General features: G+C 48.2%; 1 protein-coding gene across 1 annotated transcript; it reads right to left on the reverse strand.

Annotated features, from left to right (window-relative positions):
- Window positions 1-647: 647 nt before the first annotated feature.
- On the reverse strand, window positions 648-24,107 carry TARS1 (threonyl-tRNA synthetase 1). The gene is made up of 19 exons (XM_075267982.1): window positions 23,932-24,107; window positions 19,639-19,719; window positions 16,488-16,678; window positions 16,253-16,376; window positions 15,916-16,037; window positions 14,964-15,081; window positions 14,341-14,405; window positions 13,250-13,328; window positions 12,025-12,171; window positions 11,821-11,919; window positions 10,928-11,094; window positions 10,455-10,617; window positions 9,066-9,203; window positions 8,813-8,890; window positions 5,998-6,098; window positions 5,804-5,908; window positions 3,426-3,498; window positions 2,077-2,191; window positions 648-977 (listed from the first exon to the last, which is right to left on the reverse strand). Exons 1-19 carry the CDS (start codon window positions 23,977-23,979, stop codon window positions 829-831), a joined length of 2,163 nt encoding a protein of 720 aa, XP_075124083.1. The 5' UTR covers window positions 23,980-24,107; the 3' UTR covers window positions 648-828.
- Window positions 24,108-25,080: the final 973 nt, after the last annotated feature.

Raw genomic sequence — 25,080 nt, forward strand, 5'->3', positions numbered from 1 at the left:
CAACATGTCTGCCGATCATATGATGTCCCTTCTGAGTTGCCCACCCCCTCAGACAGAACGTCATCAATGATAAAGCCTTCAGTTCACAGGACAATGTATCCCATGACCGGCGCTACATCACTGAAGACAATCCCTTTAAGAGGGTGGAGCAAGATCACATGACATTGTTTTAGTTTACCCCCTTCTATTGATGACATAACCGCTTATCTGTGATATCACCAACCCAACTTTTATTGCTCAGTGGGGTAGTGTAAGGGTTAAACTTACTAGTTGTGTTATTTGGCAGATATAGCGCCCGGCTTCTGAGTTGCCCTGAGATTCATAGGAATGAGAGCCGGACTTCCCTTTTAATGAATTAGACTCTGGTAATGCATAGAATAAGCCGATCCAGGGCGCGAGGTTTCTCCGGTTTATTACACGTCTTTATCAATATTCGGACCCTCGGCCGCCCCCCAGGGAAGTTTTGTTCTAACCCATGTAACATTAGAAGAACATTGTTCGTGCAGCTTCCAGTTGTCTCCATTACAGCGGACTCTCCGGTGAGACGGCGGCCATGATGATTATTATAGGCGATATAATGGAAATACCCAACAGATAGAGAAGACAAAAGGACAATCAATATAAAAACCCCCCAGAAACTACAAGACCCCCAGAATCAGCACCCCTACCCCTCCCCCGATCCCTGAGAGCACGAGGCCGAACTCCAGAGGTTTTTTTTTTTCTGCTTTTTGTTATTTGGCTCATGGATGATCACTTCACTTCAGAGCAGTGCAAGGAAGAGTTAATAACCTGCGAATAGTGGCGGCGGCCATGACACAGAGGCGGAGCTTAAAACTCTTCTTCTGAGTTCTTAGAGCGGGAGTCCTTGAGCTGGAGGAGTCTTGCGATGGTCTCTTCCACCGTACGCTCGCCGTGCACCTTGTTATCTCTGGTGCGGATGTTCACCGTCCCGCTGGCCTTCTCCTTCTCACCAATGACTGGAATGGGGAAGACAAAGAGTTGTATAAATGTGTAAGTTGTGCCCCCTAGAGGTCAGTCTGCGCTAGTGCAGTCATCTTATGTGGTAGTGTCCATCCTTTTGCAAATTCACAACTCCCATCATGCCCTGCCATTCTAGGGGAGTTATAAATTGCAAAAGCTGCACAGTTTCTGAACATGGGGGAATGGGCGCAGATGTGCCCCCTAGGGGTCATTCAATCAGTGCAGCCATCATGGTTATGTGCTATTGCAATATAAGGAACTTATATATTGGTGACCTATCCTATTGTGACTGGCGGGGGTCTGGCACCCGGGCTTCCCCTGCAGGTAGTGTTTGGATGAGCGCTGTGGCCTCTTTCCTGTATACCAAACACATTGCTGTACATATTGTAGAAACTGTGCTTGTTATTGAAGCTCAGCCCCATTTACTTGAATGGGACTGAGCTGCTGCAGTACCATGTGACCGATGAATGTGAAGCTCAGCCCCATTTACTTGAATGGGACTGAGCTGCTGCAGTACCATGTGACCGATGAATGTGATGTCACATTCATCGGTCACATGGTACTGCAGCAGCTCAGTCCCATTCAAGTAAATGGGGCTGAGCTTCAATAACAAGCAAGCACAAGGAAGAGGGTGCAGTACTCGTAAACAGCTGATTGGAGAAGGTTCTAGGTGTCACCCCCCCCCCTCCACCGTGACCCCTACTATCCTAAGTTGCTTCAACTTTTATTGTAGATATAATGGTTGCCAATGCCGAGGTGTCAGCCATCCCTGTCAGATCCTATTGCTGTCTGTGCCCCAGTCTTATTGTATCTGCAGATATCACGGCACAGACCAGGTCTTGTAAAATATTGAGTAATATCAGGATTTCTGGAGTCCCCGGATCAATATAACAAGTGGACAGGCGCGTTTAGAGAGTCTCTTCACAGGTCTGGACGCATCGCACCGCTGGTCAGGATTACCGTGTTCAGTACAGTCATGGCCTCAGGTACGAGGGGGAACAGATGGATGGTAATTGAGATAATGCAATTAGATCCTGCATGTGCTGCCGAGTCACTGACAGCCGACAGCGCAGCCGGCGATACTGATGTACTTACCCAGAATGAAGTTGTACTGGGCCAGCTGGGCGTTCCGGATTTTCTTATTGAGGGTAGAACCGTGATCGAGATCTACATCGGCCATGAACCCGGCGTGGTGGAACTGCTCCCGGACCTGCAATGTACCATATAGGACAAGGTTAGACAAACCAAAGGCTGGGGATACAGACATTGTATATAGCACCCATGGGATCACACCCATCCTCTCCATGTAATGACCCACATAAAATAGTCCAGATACAACCTACCTCCTACCATACCAGCACCCAAACTGACAGCCCACAGGTGTGGGCATCCTACAAAGCGATCCAATGTACAACCTCCTACCAAATCCAGTCCTGAACCTCTCAATCACATGTATTCACGTAAAGTCATGACCTGGTGCCCGATTGCCCCATCATATCTACTCCCTCCATTCAAAATCCATTGTCCAACCCCATCTACTGGGGCCTGTCCTGGCCCATACTATTCCCTTCATGACTGATCTGCTGCCCATCATACTATGTAAGGACCCGGTGCCCAGACTGTCGCTCACATCTTTACCCTTCACGCCATAATTCAGTTTCAATAGGCTCACACAGCTTAAAGGGATCCTATCATTGGATACCCTTTATTTTTCCCTATCACGTAGGAATAGCCTTAAGAAAGGTTATTCTTCTCCTACCTTTAGATGTCTTCTCCGCACCGCTGTTCCACAGAAATCCCGGTTTTCGTCAGTATGCAAATGAGTTATCTCGCAGCAATGGGGGTGGGCCTCAGCGCTCACACAGCACTGGGGGCACTCTCCAGCGCCACCTCCTTCAGGAACGGGCTCTCTTCTGGGAGTTGGCTTCAAACTTCTAGGCCACAGGCAGAGTCGACTGCACATGCCCGCCGACCACAGGAAAATGGTCGCTTACACCAGCTTATTGTGTCAGCGGCCATTTTCTTGTGGCCTGGCATGCGCAGTCGGCTCTGCCCAAGGCCTAGAAGATTGAAACCCAGGACAGAAGAAGACACAGGGAGAGGCCGTTCCAGAAGAAGATGGAGGTGTCGCTAGAGATTGCTCTCGCAGCATTGGAGAAGCCCCCAGTGCTGAGGACCGCCCCCAGTGCTGCGAGAGAACTCATTTGCATACCGAAGAAAATCTAGATTTCTACCGAACAGTGGCGTGGAGAAGACATCTAAAGGTAGGAGAAGAATAGACTTTCTTAAGGCTATTCCTACGTGTTAGGGAGAAAAAAAGGGGTATCCAATGATCGGATCTCTTTAAAGATGAGGCGACAGCTGCCCCCTCCTCCATGCAGATACAATGGAATAAAGAAAAAAAAAAAAAAACACACAGACATTTATTCACTGCCAACTCTGACCTTCTGGGCATAGTCGTCACACGTCGGCCCCACGGGCACCACCATCACTTGCTGAGGAGAAATCCAGAGAGGCCTGTGGAGAGAAGTCACAGGAAATCAGCCGGGCAGAACTCTACACTGGCTAAGGTAGATGGCACCATTGTGTCTAAAGAGTTAAATGTGTCAGCCTATAGAAGGTTCTGCTACAATGTGTCAGCCTATAGAAGGTTCTGCTACAATGTGTCAGCCTATAGAAAGTTCTGCTACTATGTGTCAGCCTATAGAAAGTTCTGCTACAATGTGTCAGCCTATAGAAAGTTCTGCTACAATGTGTCAGCCTATAGAAAGTTCTGCTACAATGTGTCAGCCTATAGAAGGTTCTGCTACAATGTGTCAGCCTATAGAAGGTTCTGCTACAATGTGTCAGCCTATAGAAAGTTCTGCTACAATGTGTCAGCCTATAGAAGGTTCTGCTACAATGTGTCAGCCTATAGAACGTTCTGCTACAATGTGTCAGCCTATAGAAAGTTCTGCTACAATGTGTCAGCCTATAGAAAGTTCTGCTACAATGTGTCAGCCTATAGAAGGTTCTGCTACAATGTGTCAGCCTATAGAAGGTTCTGCTACAATGTGTCAGCCTATAGAAAGTTCTGCTACAATGTGTCAGCCTATAGAAGGTTCTGCTACTATGTGTCAGCCTATAGAAAGTTCTGCTACAATGTGTCAGCCTATAGAAGGTTCTGCTACTATGTGTCAGCCTATAGAAGGTTCTGCTACAATGTGTCAGCCTATAGAAAGTTCTACTACAATGTGTCAGCCTATAGAAGGTTCTGCTACTATGTGTCAGCCTATAGAAGGTTCTGCTACAATGTGTCAGCCTATAGAAGGTTCTGCTACAATGTGTCAGCCTATAGAACACTCTGCTACAATGTGTCAGCCTATAGAACGTTCTACTACAATGTGTCAGCCTATAGAAGGTTCTGCTACTATGTGTCAGCCTATAGAAGGTTCTGCTACAATGTGTCAGCCTATAGAAGGTTCTGCTACAATGTGTCAGCCTATAGAACACTCTGCTACAATGTGTCAGCCTATAGAACGTTCTACTACAATGTGTCAGCCTATAGAAGGTTCTGCTACAATGTGTCAGCCTATAGAAGGTTCTGCTACAATGTGTCAGCCTATAGAACGTTCTACTACAATGTGTCAGCCTATAGAAGGTTCTGCTACAATGTGTCAGCCTATAGAAGGTTCTGCTACAATGTGTCAGCCTACAGAACACTCTGCTACAATGTGTCAGCCTATAGAAGGTTCTGCTACAATGTGTCAGCCTATAGAACGTTCTACTACAATGTGTCAGCCTATAGAAGGTTCTGCTACAATGTGTCAGCCTATAGAATGTTCTGCTACAATGTGTCAGCCTACAGAACACTCTGCTACAATGTGTCAGCCTATAGAAGGTTCTGCTACAATGTGTCAGCCTATAGAAGGTTCTACTACAATGTGTCAGCCTATAGAACGTTCTGCTACAATGTGTCAGCCTATAGACTGTTCTGCTACAATGTGTCAGCCTATAGAATGTTCTGCTAAAATGTGTCAGCCTATAGAAGGTTCTACTACAATGTGTCAGCCTATAGAAGGTTCTGCTACAATGTGTCAGCCTATAGAAGGTTCTGCTACAATGTGTCAGCCTACAGAACACTCTGCTACAATGTGTCAGCCTATAGAAGGTTCTGCTACAATGTGTCAGCCTATAGAACGTTCTACTACAATGTGTCAGCCTATAGAAGGTTCTGCTACAATGTGTCAGCCTATAGAATGTTCTGCTACAATGTGTCAGCCTACAGAACACTCTGCTACAATGTGTCAGCCTATAGAAGGTTCTGCTACAATGTGTCAGCCTATAGAAGGTTCTACTACAATGTGTCAGCCTATAGAACGTTCTGCTACAATGTGTCAGCCTATAGACTGTTCTGCTACAATGTGTCAGCCTATAGAATGTTCTGCTAAAATGTGTCAGCCTATAGAAGGTTCTACTACAATGTGTCAGCCTATAGAAAGTTCTGCTACAATGTGTCAGCCTATAGAAAGTTCTGCTACAATGTGTCAGCCTATAGAAGGTTCTGCTACAATGTGTCAGCCTATAGAACGTTCTGCTACAATGTGTCAGCCTATAGAAAGTTCTACTACAATGTGTCAGCCTATAGAAGGTTCTGCTACAATGTGTCAGCCTGGAAGCTACTGTATTCAAGAGAAAGGGACTTAGCTGTAATACCAAGTTCAGCCACAGCACAGTGAATGGCGCTGTAACTGGTAAACAATGAAAATGTTGCAGAACTGATTGCGACCTGATATGGACGACCTGTTCTTTTTGCTATTATGTGGTATCCTTTACAAGTTACCATTTGCCTCCGTAGTTCTCGGTCAGAATAGCGATCATCCGTTCCACGGATCCCAGTATAGCGCGGTGAATGATAACCGGCCTCTTCTTGTCGTCGCCATCAGGGCTGTGGGAACAAATCAGAAGAGGCCACGTGAGGACATAAGAAGGCTACACGCTTACCTGTCGCCCTCCTATACGTCGCCCCCTACTGACCTGACGTAAGTGAGGTTGAATCTAATGGGGAGCTGGAAGTCCAGCTGTATGGTGGCGCACTGGTGGTAGCGGCCGATGGCGTCTTTGATCTGGATGTCAATCTGGAAAATAAGAGGAAGTGATAGAGGTTAAGGAGTCCCTAATATTCCCAATGACTTGTCAGGATAGGCCCGATGTGTACATGAAGAATAACACGATCAGGCCATTATATAACCTGTATTCTGTATTGTTAGCAGTGTTCCCTCAGCTGGTGACTGGAGACTCCCGGCTATGACGTCTCCCATAGACGACGCATGGAGAAGAGAGGAAATTCTCACATCCATCACGTCTGATATTATACAATAGTACTGATCAGTATACATGTGAATAAAGCACTTGGGGTGAGATAAAAACTTAATATTAGCAGCACCATCATATATGTAACTCTGCATTTAGTCCTCCTCCATAGACTTCTATGTGCAGCTGTAATCTGATCCCTCTGTGAGCTAATAGCCCGTCATGGGAGACCAAGACAGATTCAACAGAGATTCCAGAGTGAATTAGGAGGAAAGAGCCCAATCAGTGTAGAAAAGGATCTTACAGTTTTTGCAGGATTTCTCTCCCTTCCCCCCCCCCCCCCTTTAGTATAGCTGACATACAAATGAGCCAGCGCCCGCCATGGTTAGGTATACGTCAGGACACGCCATCTAATGCTCGTGTCTATAGAGATATCGGAATCGCAGAAACATTCAGATATCTCCTGTGCGGCGGCTCGTGATATTTTGTACTGCTGTGTAAGTGATAGTCACACCGGGCCTTTTATGTCGCTAGAAAACTATTTCTGGGAAAGTGCTGTACTCCGAGAGAAACAAGATGAAGATGGCGGCGGCCGGAGATCTCCCAGGAGGCCGATCACTCCGCTCTGTGATAGAAGTGCAGAAATCGCTTCTGATCTAGATGAAACATCACATTCAGCACAGCAATGGATCAGTATATATGATGTGAGCTCAGGAGCGGTGCGGCATACGCCCGACACCCGGCCGCGGCATACGCCCGACACCCGGCCGCGGCATACACCCGACACCCGGCTGCGGCATACACCCGACACCCGGCTGCGGCATACACCCGAAACCCGACTGCGGCATTCACCCGACACCCGGCTGCGGCATACACCCGACTGCGGCATACACCCGGCTGCGGCATACACCCGGCTGCGGCATACACCCGGCTGCGGCATACACCCGGCTGCGGCATACACCCGGCTGCGGCATACACCCGGCTGCGGCATACACCCGGCTGCGGCATACACCCGGCTGCGGCATACACCCGACACCCGGCTGCGGCATACACCCGGCTGCGGCATACACCCGGCTGCGGCATACACCCGGCTGCGGCATACACCCGGCTGCGGCATACACCCGGCTGCGGCATACACCCGGCTGCGGCATACACCCGGCTGCGGCATACACCCGGCTGCGGCATACACCCGACACCCGGCTGCGGCATACACCCGACACCCGGCTGCGGCATACACCCGACTGCGGCATACACCCGACTGCGGCATACACCCGACTGCGGCATACACCCGACTGCGGCATACACCCGACTGCGGCATACACCCGACTGCGGCATACACCCGACACCCGGCTGCGGCATACACCCGAAACCCGGTTGCGGCATACACCCGAAACCCGGTTGCGGCATACACCCGAAACCCGACTGCGGCATTCACCCGACACCCGGCTGCGGCATTCACCCGACATCCGGGTGCAATGGCCAGGATGAGTCTACCCCTGCCTGTTTAACCCCTTAGATTCACGAGCTTCAATGACATAATGAGCATGGAGCGAGAGCCACGCTGGACCCCACAGATGGGGCAGTGGAGGTCCCAGGTGTCAGTCCCCACAAGTCTAATATCAATGGCTTATGCTTAGGACAGGCCATCACTAGCAGAAACTGGATAACTCTTTTAATCTCAGGAATGGAGGGAAGGATGGAGCGGACATTACCAGACATGCTGCTGGTTTAGAGGCTCCGGTAATTGTCAGTTCTCTTGGGGTCACGCAGCAGTTAACCCCCATTTGTCCCTTTGTCAGGATTTAACCCCCACCCCATGTTCTCCCGATGCCTATATTATTACCTACCTTCATGGCACCTTTTACTAGATACGTTTAGCTCAGATCACTGGTTTTACAAACGTAGTGTGACCCCTGCTGGTAGGTCAAGGAACTACATCTATTACATGAGGTTTCTCTATTCCAGAATAGACTGCATCCTGTCGTACACTGTTCATACCATACTGTGGCAAGTATGAGGCTGATTAAAGGGTTAAATATCCGTAATTGGATTTAGCTTCAATTCTGGTCATGGTCGGGTGTTAAACTGTACGTTCTCAAGGCGGTACAGGAAAGGGTTAAAGTCATTTTGCATAAAGAGTGACACTAAAAACCCATATAATATGTAGCCAGCAGGTCGAGGGCGAAAATGCTATACAGGTAATACAGGGGGATTTTCTCCCCATTGATCCAGTCACCCCAGGTGGATATAGTTTGGGATGGTGAAGGTGGTATACAGCAGGTAATGAGGGTCAGAGCTCGTTTTTTTTTTTTGTCTGGTGCACAACCATAGAGTATATAAAGAAATCCAGACTGCCCATAGTCACCACCAGGGGGAGCTCATTGCATAGGGTATTATATTCAGTTTCCAGCGCAGTGAGCTCCCCCTAGTGGCAAACCTTGAAGCGTTGGGGCCCATACTTACATACAAATATGGTCCAAGCCTGCATATGAAAGCACAAATGCCCTGAAACTTTATTTTGGGGGTATATTATACCAACCTTTGGTCCATAGAAGGCGCCATCGCCCGGATTCAACACCCACTTCTCTCCAAATTCATTGAGACTGTTTTCAAGTTGCTGCAACACAAATGCTTACATGAGAAATGGAGAAACACAGGGATATACTTACAACCTGTCTATAGGTGGCGCTATTAAACATGGCTTCCATTGACATTTACATGTGTACATCTATACCAGACCGCAACGTGACGTGACCTGAATGTTACCCCTCCCCCCACCACCACGTCCTCACCTTCTCAGCCTGATTCCAAACTTCAATGTCCCCCAGAAACTTCTCCGGCCGGGTGGAGAGGTTGAGTTTGAAGGTGAAACCAAAGACGTTGTAGACGGAGCGCAGGAAGTCCAGGCAGCTCTTAATCTCTTCCTCGATCTGTAATTACATAGCGAGCGCTGATCACGACCCGCGTATTGTTTATTCCTCTGCATAATTTATCTCATCAGCGGCAAAACATATCCCAGCGAGTGAAAGATAACGGAGGAGACGTATCGGAGGAAGGTTTTCGGGGGAGGTGTGGAATCGGAATTCAGCAGCCAACAGTAACGGTTATAGTCTATAGTCTGCATCCCTGGTGGTCTAGGGCAGCGAGGGGTTAATGTCTGTATCTACAGTGGTCTACAGCAGTGAGGGGGTTAATGTCTATGTCTAAACAGTGAAAGGCTTAATGTCTGCCCACATCGGTATCAGATCTGTCTGGATCCAACACCTGAACCCTGCACCGATCAGCTTTGCTCGTATTCAAGTAACTAGCTACACCCGCGACTTCATCCGCGGCCCCCTAACCCCCTGCTTGCCACCCAGGCCCCCCCGCCTTTGCCTTGTGGGTGCAGCGGGCCCATCCAACACCAGTGCGCCCATGGACCCCCACCTTGCGCCCCGCCGGCCCACTTCCCCTCCTCTCGCCCCAGACTCACCAGTCCACGCCGCGCGCCAGCGATGCCGAGTGTGGCTCTCGGCTGCCGACATGCACGACGCCATTTTCTTCATATGAGTGTGCAGCCGGATTGTGGCTCTATAGCTCCGCCCCCTCAGTGGCCTGCTCCAATCGGAGCCCCGCGCCTGACGTGGTGACGTCATCTTAGGTCCTTCAGCCGACACGGACCGTGAATTCGGTGCTTGCAGATGGCCAAACCGGCAATATACGGGGATAGTGAGGCACCTATGTTCTTTTCTGGGTGCCATTCTAGGTATGTGCAAAATTTCATTGAAATCCGTTCGGGCGTTGCTGTGGGAAATTATTTTGCGCCCCATTGGTGGACACTATTTGGCGCCCCATGGTGGACACTACGGGGAACCCCCACCACCACCATCAAATTCAGTCAACCAGTTAAAGGGATTGTGCAGGAGCAAGCCTCGGAGGCTTAAAAATGCAGACCCACCAGTCTCTGGCACTCCAATGTCTACCACCTGGATCCATCCAGTCTCGTGCCGATGCAAGTCCAGCGCCTCACGCAACTGGAGAGACCAATCAGTGGCCTCAGGAGTCCAGTGATGTCACAGATTCCTTACTAGTGACCGCTGATTGGTCTCAGTGCTGTGGCCTTGGCACAAGATGGCGGCGGACAGGAGAGTTTTCTAATACAGGGGGGCATCTGAGGACTCCTCTCCATAAACATGACCTACCTGCTCCATGGCGCAGAATATGTGGGCATCATCCTGCTGGAAGCGCCGGACTCGTGTCAGTCCTGTGAGGGCACCAGACAGCTCGTTGCGGTGAAGGACTCCAAAGTCAGCCATCCGCAGGGGCAGCTCCCTCCAAGAGCGCGGCCGGTGGTCAAACATCAAACTGCAACAAAAACGTATGGTTAGAGCTTGTTAAAGGGGACGATTTAGGGCACACGTGTGCTGTTCTTCCCCACCTTCATTGCGCATGCGCACTGAAGCCGAGTATCAGGAGCACAGCTGATAGGTCATCGTTTTTATTTTTTAAGCAGCCCCATATTGCATTATAATAGGGCTATATGGGACATTAAACCCCCATCCATAAAAACCACGTTGCCCTGACAGGTTCCCAGTGGATTTTGCAGCAGGATCTGCCACACCAACTCCACCATGGCACTCTGTGGCCTTTTACCCCCATGCACGGCATCTCATACCAGTGTCCCGGGCAGTTCATAGGTTTCAGGGCAAAAATTTCCTTCTCCACTTCAAAAGAGAACATGTTCTCGCTGTAGTGCTGCCAGTGCCCGGACGTCTGCCACAGTTTGCTGTTGTACACGTTGGGGGTGACCACCTCCTGGAAGCCGCGCCTCCTGTACTCTTGCTGCAAAAACATGAAACACGAAATGTTATTGCCACTCACCTGCACTATGTGCATTACAATACGACAAAATGTCATCCAGGTTGCAGGGCCGTGTCACCTGATCTCAACATATTTTTGAACACAGAGTTTTATTATTTTTTTGGAAAACCCCTTTAATTGGAACCCTAAACCTAGAAATGCAAGTCATGCCGCCATTGTTTATCAGTTGTCAGGATTTTCCGCATTATCTTGCAGAAATCTGACAGGGGACACACTATCTTGGCTGCATAATAGTTAAGGGCTGGAAATTAGGCAAGGGGGAGGGGCTTAACAAGCTTTTCTCCTACTGCAGACATGATTGGGGGAGGGGGGGAGGCTCCTGCTACAGCCAGACACAAAAGTGAGGAGAAGGACATGGTTGATCTTCTGCGATGTGCAGAGATAACGGATAACATCTCGTCTCGGGTATATCTGCAGAAATGATGGGGGGGAGGCTCCTGCTGCAGACAGACACAACATGGCTGATCTGCAATGTGCAGAGATTTCCTTATAACATCTCATCTCTCATCTGTAGACAGCGCATTCTCTCTGGTATCAGCCAGGGTGAAGCTACCGGTTTCCCATCAATGGGAGGAGTGATAGGACTCATATGGTCAGTCCCAAGATCCTTAGTCTCTATGCACTTCATAAAGCTATTCCTTCCTGGCTCCTGTACACATGGACACTCAGCCACACGCCGGTCCTTACCCTGATGAAGCTGATCAGCTGGTTATAGATATACGCTCCTTTTGGCAAGAAGAAGCAGCTCCCGGGACTCAGCTCATGGAAGAAGAAGAGTTCTTGTTCCTAGGTTAGAGAAGACACAGAAAGTGGATTTAGTCTGAATTGATCCCATGTATGGTACAAACTAAACATTGCATCTTATACTTCATCTTATATGTTATCGCTCACCCTTCCAATCTTCCTGTGGTCTCGGTTCTTGGCTTCCTCTTGGAATTTCTCCCATTCCTTCAGCATTTTTGGATCAGGAAAAGAAATTCCGTATATTCTTTGTAGGGTCTCCATGTCAGCTTTCCCTTCCCAATAAGTAGAGGAATTCTGCAAATCACAAAGCAAAACGTGAAGTTTTATATCACCTGTGTACTCCGGAGCGGATGATCAGAGGGAATCACCAATAATAAGGATAGTGAGGTCATCTTATCACATAACACACCATGTTATACCATATAGTAAATGTAGTGTATAAATGTGAGGTGTGCTGTGGTGTAGTATATAGAGGATCTGTCCTGTGTGGTGTAGTATATAGAGGATCTGTCCTGTGTGGTGTAGTATATAGAGGATCTGTCCTGTGTGGTGTAGTATATAGAGGATCTGTCCTGTGTGGTGTAGTATATAGAGGATCTGTCCTGTGTGGTGTAGTATATAGAGGATCTGTCCTGTGTGGTGTAGTATATAGAGGATCTGTCCTGTGTGGTGTAGTATATAGAGGATCTGTCCTGTGTGGTGTAGTATATAGAGGACCTGTCCTGTGTGGTGTAGTATATAGAGGACCTGTCCTGTGTGGTGTAGTATATAGAGGATCTGTCCTGTGTGGTGTAGTATATAGAGGATCTGTCCTGTGTGGTGTAGTATATAGAGGACCTGTCCTGTGTGGTGTAGTATATAGAGGACCTGTCCTGTGTGATGTAGTATATAGAGGATCTCTCCTGTGTGGTGTAGTATATAGAGGATCTGTCCTGTGTGGTGTAGTATATAGAGGACCTGTCCTGTGTGATGTAGTATATAGAGGATCTCTCCTGTGTGGTGTAGTATATAGAGGATCTGTCCTGTGTGGTGTAGTATATAGAGGATCTGTCCTGTGTGGTGTAGTATATAGAGGATCTGTCCTGTGTGGTGTAGTATATAGAGGATCTGTCCTGTGTGGTGTAGTATATAGAGGACCTGTCCTGTGTGGTGTAGTATATAGAGGATCTGTCCTGTGTGGTGTAGTATATAGAGGATCTGTCCTGTGTGGTGTAGTATATAGAGGATCTATCCTGTGTGGTGTAGTATATAGAGGACCTCTCCTGTGTAGTATATAGAGGACCTGTCTTGTGTGGTGTAGTATATAGAGGACATGTTTGTGTAGATATACTCCCTTTATGATACATACACACCACATGCACACACAGATTACCTTGTGAATTTTCAGTGCTTTGATCTTGCCAGTATGCCTGACATGGGGTCCTCTACAAAGATCGATTAAGGGGCCGCATCTATAAAAAGAGAAACCCCAGCGTACATTAATGCAAACCTAAGTAGTGCCGGCTGCTTGTTCTGCTGTGTCATTAAAGAGGACCTTTCATGGTTTGGGCACATGCAGTTCTATATACTGAATTCGGCGCACTGTTGCCTTTCCCGATCTGTGCCCCAGGTAAAGCGTTATCGGTGCCGCTACTTTAGCTCTTTACAGTCAGTCAGGAACGTCCTTCTCCACAGCAGCACCTATCGCGCTGTACTGAGAGAGCGGGGAGGAACGCCCCCTCCCCTCCTGATAATACTCGTCTATGGACGAGCACTGTGAGCAGATGGGAGTGGGGGCGTTCCTCCCTGCTCACACTGTACAGCGCTATAGGCCCTGCTGTGGAGAAGGACGTTCCTGACTGTAAAGAGCTAGGGTATCGGGACCGCTAGCTCTTCACCCGGGGACAGATCGGGAAAGCCGACAGTGCGCTGAATTCAGTATATAGAACTGCCTGTGCCCAAACCATGAAAGGTCCTCTTTAAAGGGATCCCCCGACTTCTACAATTGATGACCTATCCTCAGGACAGTCCCACAATATTACAGTATATCTACAGGGTTCCGACACTTGAGACCTCCACTAATCCCCTGTACCGAGACAGAGCGGCTGGCGGTATTATTCACATTCTGAGAGCTGCCGCGCTGCCCCATTGTAGTCCATAGGACGGCTCTCTCTCTGTAGATAACACCGGCACCCATGTGGTCTCGGGAAAGGTGACCTGTGGGTGTTGATAATATAACCGGCCTCTCCTAAGAATACGCCATCAATTGTAGAAACAAGGGAACTCCTTTAATTCAGGGTCATATCACTCAGACCACCAACAGAGGTGCAATGATTCATTTCTCCTGTGGAGGCGCTGCATAGACATAGAGCAGATACAGGATCCCTCACAGAAGCGGGCGGATGGAATTATGGGACAAACAAGTGACATCATTATATTACGAAAAGTTTGCAAATCTACATATAAATAAAGCTGAGGTCTTACCTGTACACGGTGGTGGTCGGAGTATCGACTTTCTCATTTAGGATTCTGCACTTGAACTTGTTGTACTAAAGAAAAGGAAGAAACATCCCAAGTTAGAAGGATTCGGAGTTTGATGTATATGGTGACTTCATCTTATCTGTGAATGAAGAGTTAACCAGGGCCGGCGGTGAATAGTATTTGGCCTTTAAAGGGCGAGTCACTGATGCACTAGTACGTGGTCAGACACCGGGTGGTGGCGGATAGGGGTGTAAGACCCCCCACTGATCTGACATTGATGACCACTGACACCCCGTAACCCATTGTTTATTGTGGCCTCTTCCTGCTTACCAGGCACAGCGCCGTACATTGGATAGTGGCTGCAGTTAGTACTGCAGCGCAGTGAATAGGACTGTGCTGCAGCACGCCATGTGACCAACAAATGTGATGACCCTAAGGATAGGTCAAGAATATCATACTCCAGGAAAACCCCTTTAAGCCAGGGCCCCACGTGGGTGGTATTGGGGTTACGTGGGGCCTTTGCTTAAAAGCCGTGCCCACTGGAGTATATGAAGAGTGCAGTAGGATAGTCACACTACACGACCCGTCCCTGTATCTCCGTGTAACATATTAACATATGTCTTTACCTTAAACATTTCCAGCAGGGTCTCCTTGGACACTTCAAGTCTTTCGAAGGGTTGTTTCTCCTTCATAATCTTCTTGCACAGGTTTTCCAAGCTGGTGAAGTCGTTGCTGGACACCCCCCTGAGACGGAGAAAAGTTAAAAATGGAATTTACAAGTTTTCAACATTCGCCGCACTCACAATGACGAATTAGGATCCAGCTCATATACTACAGGGGAATGGTGCCCCCTTGTGGTCACTTTACTAAAGGCATGGCTTATGAACCAGTAAGAGGAACCCTAATGCTATTTGCCCCCAACTATGGTGAGATAGGCCCTGAGTGTTGTAGGGGATCCCTCAAGATACCATCCAATAGCTATATACACCTACATAGCCTGACCCGCCCAGACTCTAAGGGATAGATTGTAGTCAAACCATGCAAAAGTGAAAAATTAAGGGATGACTGAGGTTCACCCTAATATCCTACAATCTTACCACAATCACATGGTGCATGCGGCTGAGACAGGGGGTTGTTTGCAGAATATGAGCACTTAAAGGGGACTTCTGGGATTGGATTTTGACTACCAGAACCCCTGCGGATCAGCTCTTTGATAGGTCAGCAGGTCATGTGACGTCACGTTCATTGGCCTGTTCTCAGCTCAGTCCCAAGCGAATGGGCTGAGATGCAATACCAAACACAGCCACTATACTATGTACAGCGCTGTGCTTGGTAAGTAGTGCTGACCCGAACACTGAGGCTTCTTCTCAGAGCTGATTGGTGAAGGTCCTGGGTGTCAGACCTCCGCCTATCTTCAATGGATGACCTATACTAAGGATAGCTCGTGTATTATAAAGCCTGGAAGCCCCTTTAAGAACTGCATAATTGAGATTTCTCTAGATCTTGATCTCCTGGCTATAGTCGTATCACTAAGACCAGGACATGTCCAGGATGCTCAATCACTAAAAATAAGCTCACCCGTCTTCAAGGAACATGTCGTAATAAAAGCCACTTTCTATAGGAGGGCCATAGCACAGGCATCCACCGTACACTCGCTCCATGGCTTCACCCATAATGTGCGCGCTCGAGTGCCAGTATACCTGTCAGGGGGAAGAATAAACAAAATCATTGAGTACATACAAGAAGTATCCCGCCTGGCAACGCATCAAATCTGGGTGCGCCGAATATTCAGCCAACCCTCGGCAGAAGCAACACTTCCCAGAATGCACCTCGAAGTGACTGCAGCCTGCTCAGCTCATTCACTTGAATGGGACTGAGCTGCAATCAGACCAGGTTACTGATGAACAGCAATTACCGCTTGAGCTTCTTCATCATCAAACTTCAGCAGTGCGAGTGTGCAGTCTCCCTCCAGAGGGCGATCCAGGTCCCACACCACGTTATTCACCTTGGCGATCACTGTATTATCCGCCAGCCCTTGACTGTGGGAGACATAAAACATGGGGTAGGATCAGTGATGGGTGCAGGAGATATGGAGGCAGCGGAGCAGCCCCACAACAACATCACGGCCTGCCCCATGTCTCCCACCTCACCTGATCCCTGCGGCTACTTGGTACGGGGTGGTCTTCCAGGACTCGGCATCCACTTGTTTCCCATCCGGCAGGGTCACCTTGATCGGTTTGCTTTCTTTCGCGGCTCTCTCTGCTAGGAGGGCGTCGTGTTCGGCTTTCAGCTTATTGTAGATTTCCAATCTCTGGTTGATGTATTCAGGCCATGGACTGAGCTGGGGGGGGGGGGTTAAATATAATAAAGCATTATTGTATAGTACAGTCATGGCCAAAAGTTTTGAGAATGACACAAATCTTCTCTTGTCACATGATCTGCTCCCTCTGGTTTTTATGTGTGTTTGTCAGATTTTTTTATCACATACAGAAATAGAATTGCAATCATATTCTGAGTAATAAAAGCTTATATTGACAGTTAGAATGAGTTATTGCAGCAAGTCAATATTTGCAGTGTTGACCCTTTTTCTTCAGGACTCTGCAATTCTCCCTGGCATGCTCTCAATCAACTTCTGGACCAAATCCCGACTGATAGCCGTCCATTCTTGCACAATCAATGCTTGCATTTTGTCAGAATTTGTAGGTTTTTGTTTGTCCACCCATCTCTTGATGATTGACCACAAGTTCTCAATGGGATTAAGATCTGGGGAGTTTCCAGGCCATGGACCCAAAATCTCTATGTTTTGTTCCCTGAGCCATTTAGTTATCACCTTTGCTTTATGGCAAGGCGCTCCATCATGCTGGAAAAGGCATTGTTGATGGCCAAACTGCTCTTGGACGGTTGGGAGAAGTTGATCTTGGAGGAAATTCTGGTCCCATTCTTTATTCATGGCTGTGTTTTTAGGCAAGACTGTGAGAGAGCCGATTCCCTTGTCTGAGAAGCAACCCCACACATGAATGGTTTCAGGATGCTTTACAGTTGGCATGAGACAAGACTGGTGGTAGCGCTCACCTCGTCTTCTCCCAATAAGCTGTTTTCCAGATGTCCCAAACAATCGAAAAGGGGATTCATCAGAGAAAACGACTTTACCCCAGTCCTCAGCAGTCCACTCCCTGTACCTTTTACAGAATATCAGTCTGTCCCTGATGTTTTTTCTGGAGAGAAGTGGCTTCTTCGCTGCCCTCCTTGAGACCAGGCCTTGCTCTAAGAGTCTACACCTCACAGTGCGTGCAGATGCACTCACACCTGCCTGCTGCCATTCCTGAGCAAGCTCTGCACTGCTGGTAGCCCAATCCCGCAGCTGAAACACTTTTAAGAGACAGTCCTGGCGCTTGCTGGTCTTTCTTGGGCGCCCTGGAGCCTTTTTTGCCAACAATGGAACCTCTCTCCTTGAAGTTCTTGATGATGCGATAGATTGTTGACTGAGGTGCAATCTTTCTAGCTGCGATACTCTTCCCTGTTAGGCCTTTTGTGCAGTGCAATGATGACTGCACGTGTTTCTTTAGAGATAACCATGGTTAACAGAAGAGAAACAATGATGCCAAGCACCAGCCTCCTTTTAAAGTGTCCAGTGGTGTCATTCTTACTTAATCATGACAGATTGATCTCCAGCCCTGTCCTCATCAACACCCACACCTGTGTTAATGGAGCAATCACTGAAACGATGTTAGCTGGTCCTTTTAAGGCAGGGCTGCAATGATGCTGAAATGTGTTTTGGGGGATAAAGTTCATTTTCTAGGCAAATATTGACTTTGCAAGTAATTGCTGTTAAGCTGATCACTCTTTATAACATTCTGGAGTATATGCAAATTGTCATTAGAAAAACTGAAGCAGTAGACTTTGTAAAAATTAATATTTGTATCATTCTCAAAACTTTTGGCCATGACTGTATATACCATCACTGCATAGTATATAACATCACTGCATAGTATACACCATCACTGCATAGTATACAGCATTGTATAGCATTACTGCATAGTATATAGTATACAGTATTATATAACTGCCCTGACTAGTATATAACTTCCCTATGTAGTATATAGCATTATATAGCCTTCCTGTACAATACACAGAGGGGTCCTCGGCTCCCTTTACAGGACTCCAGTGACCCCGGATCTGCCATCATATGAAGGTCTGAGCTGAACATGTCCAATATTTACATATGTTACGACCCCGCCTAATCCTGTCCCCGCCCCTTTAACCCCACCTAGTCCCTTTGTACACTGTATAATGTCTCTAGGGGCTTCCGCACAAGATCATGTCCCTTAATGCCCCATTAGTGCCCCCAATGTCGGTGAAGGAGGGAAGCAGGATCATCCTCCTTGTTTCTGCAGACAGGGGAAGACTGATCCCCAATCCCTGTTCCTTGCAGCACGTGGCACACCCCTTTAAGGCTAAAACTGAAACCAAATTTGGCTGTAAATTCCTACAAGCCCATTTCACAATATTGGGCAACACAGTCACAAGGTCATTGTCAGTAAATGAAGTCACACGGCACTGGGATTGTACCAGGCAGAGGACGTCTCAGCCCCCGCTCCTGCACGGAGCAACACACCGTCTGCAATATATACATTTAGGTTTTTTTTTCTATCTGCAGCAGCAGAAGGGTTAACCTTGTCAATGAGCTGAGCACTTGGCACAGACGATTGCAAAGATTATCCGGATAACACCCGCCTGGCAGAGGCACCACAGCGGGCACAGCCCAGAGAAGACAATGCTCTGCCAGCCATGTAATAACCAGACATGTGACTACCCCGCAGGCCCAGGCAGCGCAAGACCCCACACATATCCGAGTGACTGTCGGCCATTGAATAAATGGGGGGCAGAATTTTGGCATCAGATTCTCCTGCAAATTCCACAGTGTGACTTACCCTAACTTGGACTACTACTATTTGGCTGCAGCACTCGCCCTTCTTCTGGCGGTCCAGGTCTCAGACTGTTCCCCATCATTAATCGTCGCCCTATCCTGTCTATAGGTTATCAATTATTTACCCTAGAAAACCCCTTTAAAGGGACAGTCCGGAATAAGAAAAACATGTCATCCTCCTAGAAACAGCACCACTCCTGTCTACAGGCTGTGTCTGGTATTACAGCTCGGCTCCATGAAAGCGAATGAAGCTGAGCCGCCATACCCTACACAACCAGTGAACAGCTGTGGCGCTGTTTCTGGAAGAAAGAAGACGCAAGGTCTGTAATGGAAAAAAGAATATTCCTAGCAGGGTGACTGTGCCCCATGCTTACCTCAGCTCGCCCTCCGCTTCCAGATCCTTCCTTGCTCTTCTTTTTTCCTCCGTCTTTCTGTTTCCCGCCGTCTGAATTCGGCTGAAAAATTGAAAATAATTACAAAAAGTTATAAAAAATTATCTGCAATAGATGAGAACAAGTACAGAGCGGGGGTATCAGGGACATGACAGGAGCGTCCAGGAGGGGGAGGACTATCCCGAGGCCCATCACAATTTGGCCCTTTTCATCATTGCTCGGATCCTCACGCTTGCTCATATTTCCCGCTTCCAACACATCGACGTCAAGAACTGTCTTGTTCACTGTCCCCCTTCATTGCAATCCTGTATCTGGCTGCAGCAGCCTCCCCCCTTTCCTAAAGGCTGTGAAGCCCCACCCACTAGGCTGTAATAGTAATACACGACCAATGTCCCTGTAATGTGCAGAGCTCGAGGACACGGACATCTTATCAGGAGCAGATGGAAAAAATAAAAGCAAATAACAGGGCCGGTGACATGGAAACTAGACAGGGAGCGCAAACAGTGACACGGGGCGAGTCAACAAGGAACAGGAAGTGCAGCGGGGGCGATACAGGGGGCGCAGGATTAGTCTATGCATCCGGAGAAGTTCTAGAACTTTCTAATAGACTTTCTGTCTCTTCATCACGTACAAGATTTCTGCCTGCTGTCAGTCTAATACTTGTCACTGCTGGCTGTTTGCTACAACTGCACCCAGTGTCGAGAACTTCATTGACTCCAGACTGATACATCGCACCCACACCTATACATTGTACCTGCACCCATACATTACACTCGCATCTATACATTGTACCCGCACCCATACATCGCACCCTCACCCATACATCGTACCCGCACCCATACATCGCACCCTCACCCATACATCGCATCCACACCCATACATTGTACCTGCACCCATACATCGCACCCTCACCCATACATCGCACCCTCACCCATACATCGCATCCACACCCATACATTGTACCTGCACCCATACATCGCACCCTCACCCATACATCGCACCCTCACCCATACATCGCATCCACACCCATACATTGTACCTGCACCCATACATCGCACCCTCACCCATACATCGCACCCTCACCCATACATCGCATCCACACCCATACATTGTACCTGCACCCATACATTACACTCGCATCTATACATTGTACCTGCACACATACATTGTACCTGCACCCATGTATTGCACCAGCACACATACATTACACTTGCATTCATACTGTACATTGTACCTGCAAACATACATCGCACCCTCACCCATACATTGTACCCGCACCCATACATCGCACCCTCACCCATACATCGCATCCACACCCATACATTGTACCTGCACCCATACATTGCACCCGCACACATACATTACACTCGCATTTATACATTGCACCCACAAACATACATTGCACCTGCACCCATACATAGTACCCGCACTCATACATTGCACCCGCACTCATACATTGCACTCTCAGCCATACATTGCATCCGCACTCATACATTAAACTCGCATTTATACATTGCACCCGCACTCATACATTGCACCCGCACTCATACATTGCACTCTCAGCCATACATTGCATCCGCACTCATACATTAAACTCGCATTTATACATTGCACCCGCACCCCTATATTGTACCTGTACTCATACATTGCACCCTCAGCCATACATTGCACCTGCACCCATACATAGTACCCGCACTCATACATTGCACCCGCACTCATACATTAAACTCGCATTTATACATTGCAACCGCACTCATACATAGTACCTGCACTCATAAATTGTACCCGCACCCCTATATTGTACCTGTACTCATACATTGCACCCGCACCCAAACATTACACTTGCATTTATACATTGCACCCGCATACATACATTGCACCAGCACCCATACATTGCACCCGCACCCATACGTTGCACCAGCACACATACATTGTACCCACCCCTATACATTGCACCAGCACACATACATTGTACCCACCCCTATATATTGCACCCGCACCCATACATTGTACGCACCCCTATATATTGCACCTGCACTCATACATTGTACCCACCTCTATACATTGCACCCACACCCATACATTGCACCAGCACCCATACATTGCACCCACCCCTATATATTGCACCTGCACTCATACATTGTACCCACCTCTATACATTGCACCCGCACCCCTATACATTGCTTCAGGTTTCTGCCGCTCAGTCAGCTTTGGCTGGACAGGGAATTAATTTACAAGGATGTCCTGGGCCTTATTTATTGATGACCGCTCCTTAGGATACATCGCGCCGGCTTCACATCTACATCGGAGTCTCCATCACAGAGTCCTCAGAAAATCGGCACGGAGAAAAGTCCTACCACTGACACCCGACAGAGCTCATTATAGTCAATGGGGTCGATCGGGCTCCGTGTGTATCCAGTGTTTTAGCGACCAGTCTTTCTGCTGTTGGGGTCACCTGACAGATCCCCAACACTAGTGTGAAATTAGCGTCATCAATAGGTTATCAGTGGGTGTCCAACAGCCAGGACACCCCCGCCGATCAGCTGTTAGAGGAAGCCACAGCGCTCAAGACTGCTGCGGTCTCTTCCATGTGCTGAATCCCACCAACACATTGCCGGAAAATACGCAAAGGGGATGTGTCGCAATTTCCAAAACCGTTGCCATTTTGGAAATCGCAGCACGTCGATGATACCTACGGCAGCGCTGGTGGTTTTCCTATAGCAATAGTGGAACCATGACGCGTTCCTGCTGCAGTTTTTGGCTGCGGCCTACTACGTGGGGCTTTAGCTATGAGAAGTATGGCGGCGTATTCAAACACTGCAGTTCGCATGCAGATTAGCTGCGGTTTCCGTATTGACAGGTGACTCATGGCAGATACACGGGTCCAACCTGTAAAGACGACAAGCACGTTACAAGCTGGAACACACCCTATAGTCGGTGTTCACACGTTCAGGATTCTGTCAGGCCATTTACATATATTCTGCATGAGAAGAGTCTTCTGAGTCACTGACAGCAAGCAGAGATCTTGGGCAAGGACCGACGCTGATCAGCCGTGTGCAGCCTCTTCATTACTTACCAAGCACAGCGCCGCACACCGTATAGTGGCTGTGCTTGGTATTACAGCTCAGTCCCACTCTCTTCAATGAATGAATGTGACTTGTCCTGGGGGTCCAACCCCTGCTGATCTTCAATTGAGGACCGGTCATCAGTTAATGAGTCCTGGAAAATCCCTTTAAGTTTAAAAAAAACACACTGGAAAAATCCCTTTAAAGAAAGTGACAAGCACTGTGCTAGCCCTGTTACATTCTTTTATAGGACAGCAATGTACCATGGGGGTGGACGAGAAGGGAAGTCGCCTTTAAGTCACCCTTAAAGGGGTTCTCCAGGGAGTCTACTATCATTTACTTCCTCTGGGTTTTTGTATGCAATGAACACAGGGGCTCCGAGCTGAGCCCTGGTCATGTGATCAGAGCCTGCACCAGCCCCCTCTTCTCCTGTACTATGGGGGTGGGCTGAATCCATCATTATAAGGCCATCCCCCTACTACAGGTAAGTACCAGGAGATGCAGCGGCTCAGATATTCGATTCGATCACGTGACCGGTACCCCGGTGGGATTAAGTGATGATTCATTCCCTGGAGGATCCCTTTAACAACATAAATCCGTATAAGTGCCTGGTGATACCCCTTTAATGCAGTATGGTGCATCCACCCTATAATACGGCTGAGGATCTCCCCATCTGATGCAATCCAGTGACATCCTATATACTGTATACATATGACTGACTGTGATAGCCCCTCCCCCACAGCGCCCCCATAGGCTACTGCTGCAATTCACCCTCTTTCAGTTGAATACTGCAATACCAGGCACAGCCTGTGATCAAGAAGGGCGATGTTCCATGAAGAAAGCCCCCTGTAAATACATTGTGGTGATTATTTAATTTTGCTGCCCCAGAAGAGAAGCGGCGATGGATTTGTATGAGGGCCGCTTATCCCCGCCATAAAATGATATCCCTCCCCATTACATCGGGTGTCACAAATTTAAAGGGGGACTCCACTAACCTATCCCCCAGACCCAATGGTTACCCCAGCTTTCACAATCCCCTTCTAAAAACTAAAACTGAAAGAAAAACCCCCGAAGTCGGGGAAAAATGAGAGGAACTGTCCAGGGAATCCCTCCACAGCACTCATAGACTACCACACTGCCCCCCATGCGCACGTGACCACACCTTGTCTCAGCCTCACCCAATCCCCGGCCTCCAGCGCTCCCCCATTACCTTATTCAGGTTCAGGTTCTCCATTTTGGCCGCCACGTTCTCCGTCATTCCTGTCACTACCCGGCGACTACTGCAGCTGACGCAACCGGCAAACCAAAAAGACAACCTAACACAATGGAGAAGGAAAACAGCCAACCAGAGGCAAGCTGAGGCCGAGCCACGCCCCCAAACACAGAGGCTTGTCCTTAGAGAACCAATGAGCGACCGGTGCTAGTAAGGTTGGTTGCGTCAGCGGGTTGAACTCATGGCTGTGTCCGGCTTCTCACACACTTTAGCGCTGACGACGTGCGGACGCGTGACGTCACAGGTCATGTGATTGAGGGGGCGCGAGCACAGGTAGTAGGATACGCGCTGCTGTAGTATCATGGACACTAGGGGGCGTGATGCTCCAAAAATAAGAATAAAATATTATTATTATTATTATTATTATTATTATTATTATTATTATTATTATTATTATTATTATTATTTATTATTATTATCATCATCATCACAGGTTAACCCCTTAAGGGAACACATTTTTTCTTGTTTTTGCTACACACCCCTCTTTATTTCTTCTATGTTGCTATGAGAGCTTGTGTTTTGCAGGCTGAGTCTTATTTTTCCCTTTGAGGTTTGTATACACTCCCTCCTTGTTTCTTGTAGGTGTTGTCGGGGTAAGGAGAGGGGTCTGCTGTGTTATGCTTAGGGGGTGTGGGAGGAGAAGAGGGTCAGGAAAGGGGGTCTGCATACCTCCCAACTTTTGAAGAACCGAAAGAGGGATAAAATGTGTGTCGCGCGGCAAATTTAGCCCTGCCCACTTTTATGTTGACTCTGCCCATTCTCATAAATTTTTCATGTGCCCGCACACAGTTTAATCCTCCTACAGTCACCTGTAAATTATATGTCCCCCCTGTATCTCTCCCCCAGTTTCATATACACCTTTCATCTGCCCCCAGATTCATATCTCCTCCATCTCTGCCCCCAGATTCATGTCCCTCCATCTCTGCCCCCAGTTTGATGTCCCCCCATCTCTGCCCCCAGATTCATGTCCCCCATCTCTGCCCCCAGATTCATGTCCCTCCATCTCTGCCCCCAGATTCATGTCCCCTCCATCTCTGCCCCCAGATTCATGTCCCCTCCATCTCTGCCCCCAGATTCAAGTCCCCT

This window comes from Leptodactylus fuscus, chromosome 1 (genome assembly GCF_031893055.1).
Source record: "Leptodactylus fuscus isolate aLepFus1 chromosome 1, aLepFus1.hap2, whole genome shotgun sequence".
Classification (NCBI taxonomy): Eukaryota; Metazoa; Chordata; class Amphibia; order Anura; family Leptodactylidae; genus Leptodactylus; species Leptodactylus fuscus.